Source organism: Crocodylus siamensis, chromosome 12, assembly GCF_052110815.1.
Source record: "Crocodylus siamensis isolate JL-2025a chromosome 12, ASM5211081v1, whole genome shotgun sequence".
Lineage (NCBI taxonomy): Eukaryota > Metazoa > Chordata > Crocodylia > Crocodylidae > Crocodylus > Crocodylus siamensis.
Genome location: NC_143406.1, coordinates 7,708,199 through 7,726,187, shown reverse-complemented (window position 1 = coordinate 7,726,187; position 17,989 = coordinate 7,708,199). Strand labels below are relative to the sequence as shown.

The following is a 17,989-nucleotide window of genomic DNA, read 5'->3' as shown; positions in this document are numbered from 1 at the left end:
AGCCTCTCATTCCACATCTGTAATTGTGTCTCTTCAGTTGTGGGATGGAGAGGTTGGGTGCTGGCGAGGAAGCTCCCGCATGACTTCAGACGTTGATGTGCTGCGGGATGGTCATACAGCGGGTGTCTCACATCTTCCGCTTGTCTCAGTTGTTCTCTCCTGCTGACCACTGCTCTTCTGAGGTTAGGCCAAGCGATGCCAGCCAGCAGGCACACACCATTTGGGCTGGTAGGCTTCAGACAGCCAGTGATGCATCGGCAACCATCATTCAGGATGGGGCCGAGGCACTTAGCATGTACAGGGTGTGCATACTCGGCAGAGGAGAAGCTGAGTTAGTTCAAAATAGCAACTAACTAATGCAGACTAGTTAGTGCAGCAGGTATTTGACGAAGTAGATCCTAGGAGTCTGTTTCAGCATCCTTAAACTTCCTAACTTTAACCCTCCCAGCTTCAACCTTTATTTAGCAAAAAAATCTAAGGATTCCTTTGAGAGGGTGGAAAAGATGCATGCAGCTCATTCACTTTCTCTTCTGGACAAGACAGCCAGCTTCATCCATCTCCTACAGCTGAGAATCCTTAGTTTATGGGTCTGCAGAAAGCAGTCTAACAATAAGCCCTTAGCCACAAATAAGGCACCCAGGGAATTGTCCCTTCAGTTAACAAATCTTAGAGTGGGTCCAAGACTTAAAAGATGCTATGCAATAAGGATTCATCTCCTGTGTCACTTGGCTGACAGGCGATCAGTACCTTTAATACTATGGAACTCCACACACAGTAATGATCTTGAGTAGCTCAGGGACACAGAGGAAAACCCATTGAGAAAAAAAAAAAGTCAAAGCCTACTGCACATGTGAGCCAGGTCTGATGGCAGGAGGATGTGAAATTCAAAATCCTACGTGTAAGGATTTTCTTCTTGGCAGGCTTCTTGCCTCCATACTTCTCCAGCAAACACAAGAACCCCACCTCTCCCTGCCCACTCGAACAATAGCTACAAAATACCCATAATTAATAAGGAGCAATTCATGGAGACCTGCCCTGGGCATGAAACTTTCCCTGAGCTGTAGAAGGGCCCTGAAATCCCACAAAATGAACTATCCGTGAGGCATACAACCGTCTCCTCCCCTCCACAGCACAAATACACTTCTGAGCTGTGTCCTGCATTCATAGTCATAGACTGTAGAGTCGGAAGGGACCACAAAGTATTATCGTGTCTGACCCCCTGCCCCCGCTGGGAAAGAGGACCCAAGTCAGATGACTCCAGCCAGGTGACTATCAAGCCTCCTCTTGAAGACCTCCAAGTTAGGTGACAGCACCACTTCTCTTGGCAGCCCGTTCCAGATTCTGACCACCCTTACTGTAAAAAATGTCTTCCTGATGTCTAACCTGAATCTACTCTCCACGAGTTTGCACCCATTATTCCTAGTTACTCCTATGGGCACTCTGATAAATAGCGCATCTCCAATTCCCTGTTGTCCTCCCTTCATAAACTTATAGGTGGCTACAAGGTCTCCCTTCAAACGTCTCTTGTGACGGCTGAAGAGATCCAGATCCTTCAACCTCCCCTCGTAGGGTCTTGCACGGAGACCACTAATCATATGAGTGGCCTCCTCTGGACCCTCTCCAGATTCTCTGCGTCCCTCTTGAAGTGCGGCGCCCAAAACTGGACACAGTACTCCAGCGGTGGCCTGACCAATGCCGCATACAGGGGGAGCATCACCTCCCTCAATCTGTTGATTATGCATCTGCTAATCTATGACAAGGTGCAATTGGCCTTGCTGCTGGCCTTGTTACACTGCCGGCTCATGTTCATCTTGGAGTCAATTATGACTCCAAGATCCCTCTCAGCTGCTGAGCTGCTGAGGAGGTCTTCCCCCAACCTATAGGTGTGCTGGGGATTCGTCCTCCCTAGGGGGAGTACCTTATATTTGTCTTTGTTGAATTGCATCCTATTTCATTCTGCCCACTGATCAATCTGTCCAGGTCAGCCTGTATCTGCTCCCTGCCCTCCGGTGTGTTAACTTTGCCCCATAACTTGGTATCATCTGCGAACTTGGAGAGGGTGCTCTCCACATCCATGTCCAAATCACTGATGAATATATTAAACAGCACCGGTCCAAGGACTGAACCCTGCGGGACCCCACTGCTCACCTCATTCCAGGCTGAAAACAACCTGTCCGCCACCACTCTCTGGGTGCGTCCCTTGGCCGCCCACCTGACTGTGTAGGTGTCCACTCCGCAGCCTGCTAGCTTCCTTAAGAGAATAGGATGCGAAACTGTCTCAAAGGCCTTCTTAAAATCCAGGTAGATGACATCTGCCTCAGCTGCCATGTCAAGGCAGTGTGTGACCTGGTTGTAAAAGGCTGTAAGGTTTGTCAGGCTGGATCTACTTGTGACTAACCCGTGCTGGTTTCAATTTCAATTTAGTGCTACTTCCTTGTATCAAAGCACTTGAGAAGGGTCAAGCTAAAGCCCAGGGTTTGAGCAATCTTGGACATTGCAGAAATTCAGCCCGGGTTCACGATCTGAACTAGGAAAGCTATTCTCATGGAGGTTACCAACAGTGCTCAGAGATGGCTCTAGGTGGTTCACCCCCAGACTGTGGTCATTAGTGGTGAATAGCAGATATTGTGTTTTTTTTATTTGCAGCTTCCACATGCTTAGAAATCAGAAAGGATAAGTTCAGGTGCACATTTGAAAAGGAACCACCAATAATCATGGGTAGTAAAATAAGCAGAGGCAGTAAACAGCTTTCCCCTTTTCATTCTTCTCTCCTTTCCTTAGATAACTTCAGAATAATTAACCCCTTCATTGTGCCATCCTTACAGCTTCTGGGTGCACTTGATATGGGTCATTACTGAGAGTCCTTAATATTCTCAAGTGGAGGAAATAGTCAACCCAGAAGAGCACACGAACACCAGCAGACTCTCCCTATACCTGAAGAAGGGTGTTTGTGCCTGAAAACTTGCACAGAACATTTTTCCCAACTATTTACTGGGCCTAGTAAAAGATATCACATTTTGCCCAAATAACTTTGTCTGCCTCAATCCAAGAGATGCATTTTTGTATACCCTTTTGCAGATAACTATACTTCAGAGCTTATGGTACAAGATTGCAAGCGAGATGTAAAAAAAAAAATTAAAAAAAAATTAAATGTGTATCTGAATACTTAAATGTAGCATTAGCATGGATTAGGTAGGTCTAGTCTGAAAACATGGCATCTAATTAACCCATCCAGGTCACATAGTGAGACAAACACTTGGACACAAAAAATAGACATTGCCTTGCCCAAGTTCTTCTGTGAGCATCCAAATGAGGACATCTGTATTTGAAAACTAGTCTCAGTCCTTTTTTTTCCAAGCTATCTCATAATGCAAGGCAAGATTGAGGTTTTTATGCCTATGTTTGTGAAGGGTCACAAATTCATTCCAGTCCTCTTCTCAGATAATTTAGACTATTCATTCATTTTTATGCTTTACCACCTCCAGACTAGCTCACTGGCCTTATTTATGGTTTTATTGCAGTTGCAATTACTGTTTTAATCTCATAGTCTCTTAGGCTCAGGCCCTCAGCCGGCATAAATCAGGACAGCTCCATTAAAGTCAATGGAGTTACATGGATTTACACTGACATAACATCTCGCCATCAGTCTTTAGATTTATTGGAGAACATGTAGAACCCTTTGGAGGACAGATGCTTAGACTATTACCCCTCCGTCCTTATGCTCCCACTGAAGTCCATCTCAGCATCCCTATTGACAGCATCTGGGCCAGTCGGGAGAATCATCATACACTTTTGCATTTAGCATCTCGCCTAGCGAAGCAAGCAATTGGCTTTGGAGACTGTGATGGCACTGAGGTTCTGCATGTAGTCTCTATGGTAAGGTAACTGGTCAATAGTGGTGCATAATGTGGCTGAAAGAGCATTGTCTCCTGTGTGTGCTATAGAATGGTTCACCCATAATAAGAATGGTTCTCATGAGGACAGGGCTGACCTGCATGGTAACAGCACCTAGAAAATCTTAGCTGATATTAGGGTAGTAATTTAAAACCTCCGACTGAGATCAAGGCTTCATTCTATTAAGATACTGACAGCTTCTATCGGACAGTTTGAGATCTACAGATGAACACTGCTAGGAAAGCCTCGTGTTAACAATGACGGGTGTATAAAGTTTAACCAACTGAACACCAGCCACAACCACCAGCACCAGAGAGTAGCATAATAGTAGGCATAGGCACAGGAGGTGGCTCCTGTCCCAATGAGTATACAGTCTACATCAGTGAAAGATGGGGGGAAGAAATCATTATCAGCCTCCTTTTGCAGATGGGAGGCAAGGCTCCAAGAACCATGAATAACGGGCACAAGCTGGCAGAGGGTAGATTCAGACTGGACACCAGGAGGCGCGACTTCACAGTCAGGGCGGCTAGGGTCTGGAACCAACTTCCAAGAGAAGTGGTGCTGGCCCCTACCCTGGGGGTCTTTAAGAGGAGGCTTGATGTACACCTTGCCGGGGTCGTTTGACCCCAGTACTCTTTCCTGCCACGGCGGGGGGTCGGACTAGATGATCTGCTCAGGTCCCTTCCGACCCTAGAAACTATGAAACTATTAAACCTTGCTCAGATCGCAGAGGGAGGCTGTAGGAGAGGCAGGGACCAACCCCATATTTTTTGAGGCCTGGTTCAACCCTCTCAACTACAAGTTTGTCATACCTAGTAGAGGCAAAAAAGCTAGCTATCTGTCTCCTGTTTGCTGAAACTGTATGTTGGCCCTGTCCGTTCCTCCAGAAATCAGACTGCAGCCCTCGAAAACGAGGCAGATCTCATTAGTGTTGTTCTGAAAATCATTATCATCCTCTGCAAATTCATTAGATTCTGAGCCCTAGGATCTCAGAAAAAGTAACAGAAGCCTGACAAGGCCTGACCTGATTAGTTACCAAGCTGAAGCAAGCTGAACATTTCTCATTCCCACCCACGTACCCACTACCACTGTCGTCCTCACAATTAAATCTGTACCGTTCCATTTCCCGGCTGCCTGGCTCTGGAAAAGAGACCCCAGGACCGTCATGTCCTGCATGCTTGGCAAAATTTGAGAGGCTGTAAAACAGACACACAAACATCTGCTTCCAAATGCGATTAGTCTGAGTGGAGCCACTGGCAAAACAGTGGCTTAGTCTGTCCTCCCTACCCAAGCCAAAAACGCCTACAGACTTCGTAGTTTTGCATTTCTGATAGGGGTGACTTACTGCTAGGCATTTTACAGCCCCGTCTTGCTAATATCTATGATCCTGCAGCAATAACAAATGTATCCATGCAGTCCCCCTCTATCCCTCCCCCCCCCCAGGGATATAATAATTGCAACCAGAGAAATTTGGGTTGGATATTAGATGTAGGTCGTTCGGCACTGAAACACATTCCCTGGAGGGGCTGCGAGATAGTCATCGCTGGAAGATCTAAAGCTTGGGTTTGGCAAACCTTTGCCTGGGCTGGTTTGGGCAGGGAGGATCCTGCCTTCAGTAGGAGCTTGGTGACCTCCTTGAGGTACCTTCCAGCTCTGTTCTTATCCCCATGTGCAGATAAGGACCTGGGGCACAGAGGTGAAGTAAAATTGCCCAAGGAGTCTGTAGCAATGCCGTTCTCCTGAATTTCAGCCCTGTGCTTTAACTGCAACCAAGTCCCGTCTCCGTTTCACGCTGGGCCCTGGCTGAGCACCGTACTTAGAACAGACCAGCAAAGATGTCTTTGCACATTTTTCTGGTACACGTCCATCCTATGCTAGTGGTGTTATTACACCCAAGTATCTGCCCTCAGAAGAATCTCCAATGCCTCCTCTATCTGGAAACTGTGCAATGTGATGCCACTTAATCTGTATAGCACAAAGTCTTCGCCATTCCCAGCTTCCCCGCGGTGGCGGTGGCATGACTTCATTAGACAAGTTGTCTTCAGGCTGGCTGAAATCTCCCCAATTCCAATTCTTGCAGTTGCTTCCAATACTTCTGAAGGGAGGCTGGTGGATGAAGCCAGGTGTAAAGGGAATAAAGGAAATGAGAAGACAGCTACTGAAGCGGATGAGCCAGAAGAGAGGAAGCCGGAGCCTCAGGGGCCGGGGCCATTCTTTTACATTGGTGGTGCTAACGGAGCAGGGTTGTAAGTAGTTCTTCTCCTATGGTACACCAGCTACAATCCTCTGACCTCCTGTTTAGGACAAGCTGTAGAGCCTCCCACCCTCATCTCTGCCTCAAGCCTCTGTTTCAGCTGTCACTTAAAGGTATTTAGTCTGAATTTAGGCATTCCCAGTGACGAAGTTCTTCCTGGACGTCCTGTAATACTGCTTTCACTGCTAAGGAAATAGTCATTTATTCTTTTCTGGCTCTGCCTGGCTTTAACTTCCAGCCTCCAAATCCTGTTGTGTTGTTCAGAAATCACTCAGAGCCAAGCAGAGTCGGTGCCCCGCAGCAACCCTAGTTTTAACCCATCAGCACTGTATAACATGAGCTCCTGCACAACATGGCTGGTATCATCTGGCTCTTGTGAAAGCCTCTGAAAAGTATAGTTCCCCCCACTTATTATCTGTTTTTTCCTGCTAACTTCAAGAGCCATCTGTTGTTATCAGTGGTCTGTTCTGTAGGTGGGTATTGGCAAACTGTAGCCAAACCATTGCTCAACATTGTCTTTAATAAACTTCAGCATCCCTATTTATTTATGGTGCCTAGGGAACCAGGCCTTGTTATTTTAGATGATCTACAAACACACAGACCATAACCGACTGAACTTTTTAAATCTTTGCCTTGAAGGCATTTTTTCCCCCAGCCGTCACATCATTCCTGTAACCTGTTTTCTGAAACCTTTTTCACCTACCAAGATCTGCTTTGACACATGAACCTAAGAACCTTAGATGCAAACTCCGGTGGGGTGGGGGATGTATCAGGCTTCATATTTACTGATTTTCCCCCTAACTACCCAGACACCAGCTCCCTCTACAGGTTTCCCTCGCTTTATGCTGTAGGTGCGTTCCTGGAAAACGGTGCATAACTCGAATTCACATACCGGGAACCCACTTTACAATGTAACAAATAGGGATACGTTCCAAGATCTCCACTGTACTGACGTGGCATAGCGCTGCTCCCGGGGCAGCTGCAGCTCCAGAAGCACAGGCACCCGCCACCTTGAGCGGTGGCTGCGGGCACTGCTGCCAGGCGTCTTCATGGCTTACAGCTCCCGGGGTGCCGTGCTGATGGGCCCGGGCACCGCCACCCACCAAATATTTTTTTCCTCCTCCTCCTATGGCATCAATGCACCGCACAAAGCAGCTGATTGTCAGCTTCCACCCCACCGATCGCATAAGTGAATTTACCTCGCATAGAATGAATTTTTGGTATAAAAAGGGTCATCGCATAAGAGCGAATTCGCACATACACAACCCTCATAAAGCAGGGGAAACCTGTTATTTACAGTCACGTGTCTGTCCGTCCCGTGACAACTTCATCCCCTCTTTTTGAGGTCTTTGATAGGTTTCTGGCCAAGCCTGGCACTGTGCAAAGCAATACAAGATCCCGTGAGGACCACTTCCATCCCAACTACAATAACCCTGTTTGATATATCAGCCTTCATTAAAGAGGCTGTTACTTCCCAGGAACCGTGGTACCACCCCACTTGCTAAGTGTGAAGTGACAGTCCCACCAGCATACACTCTAATTAGCTAGAAAGGAGGGAGAGAAATTGTTTCCCTCCTCCTCTCTTCACCTCGGGGCTCCTAGGTGTTGTTGAGTCAGCCCTCCAAGAGACCCTTGGGGAATTTAAGGCCCCTGAGCTAATTAAGTCTTCATTAACAGCAGAAGCTGCTTTGCTGTTTTGTTTTCCTTGTAGGGTGAGCATCTACTGCAGAAGCAAGGGCTGGCAGCGTATCTATGACAACAAGAGGGAGGATTACAAACTGAAGTGGTGCGAGACTAAGTGTCGGGAGACCTATTACAACTTCAAAGAAGGTAAAGAGGTCGAAGTGGGCTGTAAGGGAAGTGGTGACTCAGAGAGGCCATAAGGAGAAGAACCGTTCTCTGGCTGGGCAGCGGTGCCTGGGCATCCTTGCAGGAGGACAGAGGGGGGAAAGACACACAGAGGTGAACTCAGACGAGGGTAAGCTGGTTTAAATTGGCAAGACGAGAAGATGCCACTGTATTGGCTCAGATAGCAAGATGAAGCAGGTTGTGTACATGGTGAGAGTCAGAGGCAGCATCTGGGCAAATCCTGCTCTTAGCCATAACATTGCAACCCAGCTTAATAGTACATGACACCAAATGACTGAGTCACGCCGTACATCTGGACTTCATGGTACCCCCTGCCCATTTCTTACACGCATGACCCAACACACGGATTGTTGAAACGATCAAGTGATGTGTGGCTGTTGGCAATGTGTATATATGGCCGCAAATACTCCAGGACCAGCCGTTTTGGGATGGATTCGGCATAGTCCAAAGACAGTCTGTGAGCTATTTCATATATAGCTATTTCAGGGCAACAACATTTTTCGTTTTGCTATGTAGTGTTTACACAACGGTTTTAGCAACAGGGAAACTGAGGCAGAGAAGAGCTAAGCTGGGACTTCCTAAGGTGTTTGTCCTGTTCATTCAGAAGGACGATAGGAGCTTTTGAAGGAGGGGGAGTAGGTGCTCATATTCAGCTGATGGTTTCCTGCTCCCTCCTTTCAGCTCCTTGACAAGCCCTTTGTTGTGCTGGGAATCCAAAGTGGTGATTTCGTTAATGATAGCCTGGGAATAAACACAGAGGGCTCAACTCAATGGCCCAGGGCCCCCTCCCTAGGTTTTTTTTAGCAGACCCAGACTGTGCTGTGCAATCCATTAAAGAGAGGGTTTGTTGTTTTTAATACAGGTGAACAGCTTCTCTACCAGATCCCCAACAATAAAGTCCTTACTACCAAAGTTGGCCTTCTGTGCAGCCTGCGGGAGTATGAGCGGGTGATGAGCAAAATCAGCAAGACCTTGAACACCAAGTAAGGCCTCTCCATCCTATCAGATGTGGCCATATTAGAAACCTATACTAATTGGAAGGGGTACCCCAAGCATGACCTGGCTGGACAAACAGCTACCGCTCTGGTTGGGGGTCACCCAAACATTAGAGCTGGGCTTGGGAGATCTACCACAGGAATTCTTGGTTCATCCACTATTTTGTGGCTAAAACAACTCCTTCCTCCTATTTGCCATGATTCAGGGTTCTCTCTCTCCTCCTCAGGCATCTGGATTACGCTCTAATCAAACTTCTCTGCTTTGATCTTATCACGTTTCAAAATCATTAAGCGAGTGATTCAGCCCAGGGCGTACAACTCCCCTGAGGATGGATAAAGCAAGGACTGGCTGAAAAGCTACCCAAGCCACTGCATTTAGCCTTGGTTTCACTAGATAGCATGGTAATCATGCTGCATATCCTACCAAGTAACCCAGCACAATCAGATCTAGTGTTTAGTGTGGTTTCTCTTCACTTGTCTGCTCTTTTCTCAGGTTCTTTAACCTCTGATCTTTCTTCCCTGTTGCTTCCTTTTACTCGGCTTTTAAACTCAACACTCTGATCCCAAGTTCAAAGGCAGCAAGGAGGGTCTTTCTACCAACTGGAGCAAGTTCTGGACCAGGCCCATGGTGACTTTGAACAGAACAAAGTAGTCAGCTTCTTGCACTCAGCAGCAATTCGATTGCTTGGTTCAGATCTTTTGCTTCACCTCTTCTGATCTAACCTGCCCTAGATGTTCGGAGACACATGTTTTTATGGGCCTTAGCTTGGTCTGCAGTTGTGTGGGCTCAGCTGTTTCTTCTCCTGAAAAAAAAAGGAGCATGCATTTTGCTCTTTGCTTGTAGATGTGCTAAAAACCACTTCCCCCCCTGCTCTGTGAGCTCAATCTCTTTGGGTTTGAAAAGGGAGACACAAAAAGGTACTTCTTTCTTAATTTCTTAAATTATTTTTGTTCCTGAGCCTCAAAAGAGGGAGTTAGGGGGGAAAAAAAACCAACCCTTCTTTTGTATGTTCCCGGGGCTCTAGAAACACACGATCCCCAAGGTACCCGTTGCAGTAACCCCCTCACGTGCTGCAGGTGAGAGATGAGATGGGAAGTCTGGAAGCTGTGGAGCACTGGGTAGATATCAGACAACAGCACATTACCACCTGTGCTCCTGGGCTATGTGATCTATCAAAAACCCCCTCTGCCATGGTTACCTGAAACACTCTCAGTGTACAGCAAACCTAGCATATAGAGCCCATCATCGAGGCCAACAGAAATACTCTAGAGCTTAAGAAAATAGTTGGTCCTGCAGTAGCACATGCTCTACCCCGAACCCCAGAGATGGCTTTTTCCACAAGATGAATCTGTCCCAAGTGCTAGTTTTGCTCATACCTCACCTGCCACTGATACATTATAGAAAACATATATTCACCATTGTCCCAAAGCCAGAGGAAACCCAGGATATTATGCTTCTAGAGGGGTTCTGAGTTCAGACCCAGATTTGAACTTTGCTTCTTTTTCTTCTTCATCTCATGTCCTTGTCACAAACTAGATGTTTTTTCCCCAGGATTTTACACCAGCAGTGGCTCTTTCCAATGCCCCAGCAAGGTCCTCCTTGGTACAGGTCTCACCAAGGAGTCAGCAAACAAACAGGTGCTCCATAGTCTGTGCTTCATCACATGCACAAATATTTGTGTCATTAGAGTAGCCCCATTTGATCATGTTTGGTTTCGATCTTCCAGTTTGCATCCACAGGTGATTCAGGCATTGCCATGATGGCCAGTCTAGATCAGCCCCTCTGGGATAGTCCTCCTGGGGCTCCAGGTCTGTGGCAGAGCACCTGATTGCACATAATAGGCTACATTTCACTAAAATTTGGAGGGGTTTAGAGTCTGGAGTTTAGACTCAGGTTTTTCCTTCAGCAGAGAAGGAAGACAGTTCTTAGGAGCAAGAACATTTGGGAATGCAACTGCAAAAGGGAAAAAGAAAAAGAAAATGCCATAATCCAAAGTTCTGCACAGGCGCATCAATGTCCTTCCCATCTCTTCCCTAAGAAGACTGCAGATGGAGATGGGGGGGTGTGACTTGCACCCATTTCTCCCACAGGATCCTGAAGATGGAAGATTTTTTTCCAGAATCCTATCGGCTGGACATAAAGGATGAGAGAGAAGCCTTCTTTGAGGTCTACAATGGTGAGTAGCCTTGGCCCTGTGAGCAGCCAGTGAGGAGGTCAAGAGACCTCATGCTGGAAATAAGACTTTAATTTAGCTATCAGGGTGATTCCCAAGAGCAAACGCGCATTACCAGAGCTTCCCTGGCCCCTTTGCTCCCCACATCCCATGCCTTCCACTGAAGTCCTTTACATCACTGGTGCATTCTCAGGGTGCCCCTGTACCTCTCCAAACTGCCCCCAAGTCCACTGGGAGAAAACACCCTGCAGATAGTCCAGTTTCTGATCTGTTCTGACTGGAGCCTGAGTAGTGAGCTCATGAGTCCCTGTGAATATCTGTGACCTATGGCAGGCAAGACTCTTTGGGTAGATGTGATATCTTTTATTAGACTGACTAAATAGTTGGAAAAAAAAGTTCTTTGCTTTTTGGACACAGGCTTCATCAGGCATAGGGAGGCTCACAGCTGACAACCCAGTGACCTATGAGATATTCTTCCAAATGCCTGCACTCCTGAAGTTTGGGTCATTTAGAGATCATAACTTGCTCATCCCCAGTTTCTCTGACTCGGAGGATATTTTTCACTGAACACAGAGTCTAACTTCAGGTTGCTGAACTGACCCTGGAGACTGAGTTGCATCTTGGGACTCTGACTGTCAGACCCAGGCTTCCCACCTACTTATGTCCTCAGTGGCTTCCTTGACTATCCTCGTTAGCACCTCTGGTCAGCTGCTTGCTTGCTTCTCCACCCACCCACCCACCCAACCAATGCATCCTGGAGGCCTGCTGCATATGTATGCATATGCCCCACCACCCTGCAGCTGGAAGCAGAACTCCCTTCAGGGCATATTCTGTATTCACTGAAGTTAGTAATGTAAGAAGGAAATGGGTGCAATTGAGGGCAGGTTTCCTGAAAGTGGGCAATGCTATTTCCTTGATATTCTCAGCTGCTGGTTGTTTAGACCAGTTCTGAATTTGTGGCTTGAACCCAGAGCTCAACACTATGAGAGATCGCCTACAATCCAGTAGCCACAAATGTAACCCCCTCATTTAGCGCATGTAGCATTACACTGAGCTAATGTAATCTAATGGTATCAACAGGTTCTCAGCTGTATTATGAGAAGTGGCCAAAGCAGCAAAATTCACTTCCAGCTCCCTCTCTCAAGTGATACAAACACTGGGGAGTATTCACAGCCCCAGATCCCTTCTCTAATTGGGGTAGACAACATTTAGATGACTATCCAAGAAAGCATATTTCAAAAGCAGTGTAGAAAAACAGGTGCTGGTTTTTTTTTTACTTCCCCCACTAAGTTGGCACCCAGGGCACTAGCCCCTACTGCTGCCCACCGCTCTCCCAGTTGCACCACTGCATTTCGAAGCTCAATACAATAGATTCTTTCTTTTCCACAGACAAACAGATCTGGATCTGCAAGCCGGCGTGCTCCAACCAAGGTCGAGGCATCTTCCTGCTTATGAACCAAAAGAGCATTGACTCACTTCAGGCCAAGCTGCAGGGCTTTGAGGAGGATCCCACCTACAAGAAAATGCCATACAAGGCTCCCCAGGCAAGAATAGTGCAAAGGTAGAGAACGAGGCATGTGGACACACTGTTGCCTTGATCTGCAATCCATAGGGAAGACAAGTTTTCTCATGATCATGGTGCAGAACAGGAGATGAGGAGAACTGGGTTCTCTGCTGGAGAAAGCACTTCTCTTGGCCAAATCCAGAGCCCCTTTTCTCATTTTCTGGTCGAGCCTTGTTGATTCAGGCTCCTACTGGCTTCTGCAAGGGAACCACTTCTGGTTTAGCTGTCTGTAACCCATGTCATCCATTGCCATGAGGATTAGGCATCTCTCCAAACACAGACCTACTGGAGATCACGGCTCTCGGCTTGTTTCTGAACTCAGTGGGAAAGTGCTCATGGATCTCCATGTGAATTTGATCAGACCCTATTGGTGTTACTATCCTGAAGCCTTTCACAGCCATTTAGTGAGGTTCTTACCATATCTTCTCAATGGCTTGCAACTTCTCGCATTTTCTATGCAGGGGGTATTTCTTAGGGTAGCATCACAATGCCCCCACGTCTGTCATTTCCAAACATACCTTTTCCATCAAAAAGGAGATTTGAGATGATCTCTGTCTGGAAATTTGAGAATGACTTCAAAAGACCAGATGCCGTAAGCTGCATGCATGACAAAAGCATTGTGCAGAGCCATTTGAATGAGGTATTATCCCAGCTTCTTATGCTGTGCCAAGTTTTTGCATGTTGTACAGCTGTAGCATCTGTTCCACCCAGTCTAGGCCAGTCTAGGCCTCCAGTATATCTGTTGAAGTCTGCTTGGTCACATGGCATATTTTCCTAAGAATTTCACAGCCACCGGGTTTGAGGGCAAATCCGAAATGTTCACCAGCTATCCACTGCCATTGCTTTTTTCCTCTGATGTTTCTGCAAATGCCCCGCATCAGGGTCATGCAGCCAGACTCTACAGCATCTCCCTCACTGGCCACATCCCCAAAGGCTTTACAACATTGACCACAGAGGGGGCAGAGTGAAGCCTGACTGCGGAGGTTTTCAGAGCTGATGTGCAGAATAGACACCACCAACAGCACAGAGCAGCAGTAGTAGCAAGACAGGCTCTCGACCCCAGAGTGTCTAGGCTATGTGGGAAAACAAGGCATGGAAAGACCCAAACAGAAAACCAGGTTGATAGCGACCCTAGGACAAACAACAGGCAGAAGTCGGTCAGGCTTACAAGTTACTCCAAGCATCTCAATACTCAATGCCACACCCTCACGGCAGGACATAGTACGATTACAACATCAGTGATACATGCCAGGTGGTTATTGTGGTGCAATCCACTCATGGCATCACCAACTCATCCCGAAGGGCCGTCAGCGTGGTCCAAAGATGATGATCTGTGCATATTCCCACAACAAGACTGGTTCACTGCTCCAACACTTAGATATTACAACTTGGCAGCTCTATTGCAAAAGGAAAACAATGCACAACCCCCCCCCCCGCCCTTTCCAGAAAAATTCCAGGCCAAGTCAAGCCATTATTTAGACCATGCAAGGGATAATTTCCCCCTCTACTGGGTCCCATCCTGACCTCCAAAACCTAGAAACTGGCTTCAACCTTGAAACCCAAGCTTTATTAGCACTTCCAGAAACACTGCTATTGTCAACCATTATATTATAACTGGGTATCGTTATTCACAAAAGCATCTAACTACATGCAGTGAAGAGGGAGGACATCATGTTGCACCATGTGTTTCTCTCTGGAAATCGCTGCCAGGGGTAGAGTATGACGGGATCTCTGTGTTCACACATACACTTTGTCTGCTCTGTAGCAACTACAGGTAAACTTCTAATTCCCTCTGACCGCTGGGATGTGGCAGGAGCTTTTATTCTTCTTTGACATCTGCCTTCTCCTCCTTGCATTTCACTTTGCTTTCCAAAGAGTGCCCTCTGCTGTCACTTGTCTCCGAAGACGCATCATGTTCGAACAGAAGAGACAAATAGATTTGCTTTGTGATGTGCAGTGAGCCCAGGGTGCCTGGAAACCAAGTGTCAGGCCCATCGTGGACTGCAGAGCTCAGCACCTAATAGGTAGAGGGTGATTTGATTTATCTGAACGTGTCAAGAAATTTAATATTTGCTCCTCTGCCTTCTGCAAGGTATCAGCAGCATCCAACAGCAGAACCAGGATGCAAGGAAATGATCTAGTATTACCTGCTGTCTTAAATTCCTGTTTTGTGAGCTGCCCTGAGTGCTACAGCAGAAGTGGGGAGAGAGGGAGGTTGAAAAGGCAGCGATGATGGTTACAGCATTGTTCCATTTAGAGGGGATTCAGTGGCCTGTGCTGAACACAATCAGTCTGTGATATTTTCCCTTTGCCCAGCATTGTACCTTGGCACCCTTATGAACTGCAGAAGCACTTAGTTCAGGGCAGTCTGAGCAAGTTAGATTTTGCTTCCATTTAGCCCTTACTTTTCTTTATGGGACTTTCTGATATTCAGAATTTCTCAAGATTTGTCCCGGGGTAGCTGTAAGGCTGTTCCCACTACACTACACCGTTATTCGGGCAACCCAGTAAAATCCAGACTTTGCAAAAACACAGTCACTGCAATGAGAGACTGAATCGTGCTCTCTCTGTAAATGATTGCAGGCGTCAGGGATAAAAACTCTTGCAACTGGGGGAAAGGCACAGAAAGAAAATTAAAGCGTGGGGTCTCCTATGAACCACAGCTTTGCTTAACCGCCCCAATACACTTCTTTAACCACTCTGCTCTATTTCAGCTTATAAAAGGAAGTAGGGATGGGGGGACGGGGGGTGTTGCTCCTTGCCTTCATTGCAAATTCAACCCAAGATGTAAAAGCCAAGCAGGTTTCTTTGTTAACACTTCTCTTAATGATGCTTGAGTCAGAAAAGAATCCAGATCACTCTCCTTGTTATGGCTCTTTGTGGTTGAGATGAAAATAAGTTACCACTTCTGCTTATCAGTAACAGCAGCAGTTGCACTGTAATACCGGATGCATACCCTGGCAGTAGACCTGTATCGAGTAAAATGATGCAATGTTAAAATGCATTCACTTTCAAAGCAGACATGCTCTTTAAAGGGGCAAAGCTATTTCTACACTGAGGGACCTAGTGTGCACTCCTCATTTACACCACCCTCTCATTTGATTTCCCTGGGAGTGTGCCAGAGTCTGGAATGGGGCGCTAGATCCAATTGTCAGGACAAGTGCTAGGAACTATAGAAGTTGTGAGTAGTTGTAAGTAATGGGTCTCCAGAAAATGCCCTTCCATTTGGGTTTCTTAATGTACTCCTGTTGAATAGCAGTGCACACCACCAATAATGCCCCTGATTTCATCAGGAATATTTCTGGAATAAGGTATTGGTAATTGTGAATAGCCCTGTCCCCATTTGGCCTTTCAGGTCTGATTCATAACCCACCAAAGGCAATGCCAACCTCCCTGTTGACTTGTAGAGGATGTGAGTGAGCCTTTAATTCCCATTTTAGAGCTCTGTTGTTGAGGTCTCATCTTGCCACGTTGCTCTGGCAGGTATATCCACAAACCTCTGCTCCTTGAAGGGAAGAAGTTTGATGTCCGTTCCTATCTCCTCATTGCCTGCACGGTGCCTTACGTGCTGTTTTTCGGCCATGGCTACGTCCGGCTCACCTGCGCCAACTATGATGCTGCTTCTGATGATCTCACCGCTCATCTGACCAACCAGGTAAGCTGAAAAAGTAGCTATTTAGCTAATCTAGATGTGTAGCTAAATGCAGTGAACCTTGATTGGTACCATAATAGCATCCAGGTACCCCGCATCCGGGCTGAGTGATGGACTACAGCAGTCAAGGTCTGTATGGATGAAGTGGGGAGAGGTTGGCTCAGGGGCAATTCACTGAGAGATGGTGCTCCCCCAATCTCTCCAGTCATGCAACATGAGTGAGTGATTGTTGCACAGTTGCTGGCTGGGGGATCAGGGCTGTGTACCATGCCTGGCATCGTAATCTAATGGATAGGGCACTGGATCAAGTCCAGTTCTATGCCACAGTCCTGTGAGACCTTGAGAGAAACAGTTTTCCATCTCTGCCCTTAGTCCTTCTTGTGCCTATGGCTTGTAAACTTTATGTTGCCATAATACAAGTAATGGACTGTGCACAAGTGAGCCATGGCTCTTGAAATTATACCTTGATCTTTGCCAGCTTTACACCTCCCAAGTAAAACCTGGGAAAAGGCAGCCTTCTTCACGCCTGGGCTCCATCCTCTTGGTCAAACATCCTTTTTGCCCCCTTCTCATTAATATTAAAACTCTTGTGCCCCAACTGTACCAGGCAGGTGAATGATGTCAGGAAAAAATCTCCAGCTGAGTCTATCCATACAGAGTAAAAAGCAAGCAGAGGGAAGGGAACTCTTTTGCTTGCAGTGTGTTTTCTTCTTCGGGTATACTGCTACAGTCCTGGTGGCCCAAAGCAAGAGGGAGCTATCCCCCAAGCTGGCCTGCTTTGGTTCTTGCAGGAGTTTTATTGCTGCGGCAGCAGGGCAGTTCAGGACTGCATATTGTACGCGCTTCCTGCAATAGACACCATTATCAATGTGCCACTTGTTTTCCTGGAACAGAGTTGTTTGCTCAGCTCTAGGGCCATCCACGGGGGAATTCAGGTGCTCAGGTGAGACCCCCCTGGCACAAGTGACATCAAACAAGGGACAGGTGTTTATTAGCAGAGCATAAATTACCGAGAAACCTGTCGGGAGGTGGGGAAAGGAAACTTTCCAGAGCAGCTGGCAATGACTAGGATTGTGCAAATTGCACTCGACTCTCCCTTCATTCCCTTTACTCCCCAGCCCCTGAAAGCAGCTTTTTTTTGTTCCTTGTATGCTTCAAATCTAAAGCTGATCCAGTTTCTGCACAGCACTTCTATTCCCCCTGCCTGCCGACAGGTAACAGGGTAGCAGCGTGTTGCCATTCTCCAGGTAACATTGCTTCGCCAAACGCTGGCACCATTTGGGTCTAAGTGTTTGGTACTGCTCGCCAAAGAGGTTTCCAATGTATTATTTTTCTTTGTGGGTCTACACATTGCCCTATGCCTAATTTGGAATAAGTATTACATTAATTTGACAAACCTGTCTCTGGTGTAAGTCCGCTGAGGCTAATGAGCCTACACTTAATCAGAGACATTTGGTCCCTGTTGTCTCGAGATAAGCCAAAATCCCCTCCCTCCCCCTCCCAGCTTTGTGTTCAGAAATTTGGTCATGATTCAGATTTTCTCTCTTAAATAGAAACCTAACTTGCTTTGGCAATTCACCTTTGTCT

General features: G+C 46.9%; 1 protein-coding gene across 1 annotated transcript in view; it reads left to right on the top strand.

The window, feature by feature from the left end:
- TTLL10 (tubulin tyrosine ligase like 10) overlaps window positions 1-17,989 on the top strand; it is a 48,965-nt gene that overhangs the window by 18,760 nt on the left and 12,216 nt on the right. Inside the window, exons 5-10 of the mRNA XM_090024676.1 lie at window positions 5,975-6,140; window positions 7,860-7,978; window positions 8,880-9,000; window positions 11,104-11,189; window positions 12,576-12,747; window positions 16,234-16,405. Of these exons, the coding sequence (XP_089880802.1) occupies window positions 5,975-6,140; window positions 7,860-7,978; window positions 8,880-9,000; window positions 11,104-11,189; window positions 12,576-12,747; window positions 16,234-16,405 (836 nt within the window). The remainder of the gene's footprint in view (window positions 1-5,974; window positions 6,141-7,859; window positions 7,979-8,879; window positions 9,001-11,103; window positions 11,190-12,575; window positions 12,748-16,233; window positions 16,406-17,989) is intronic.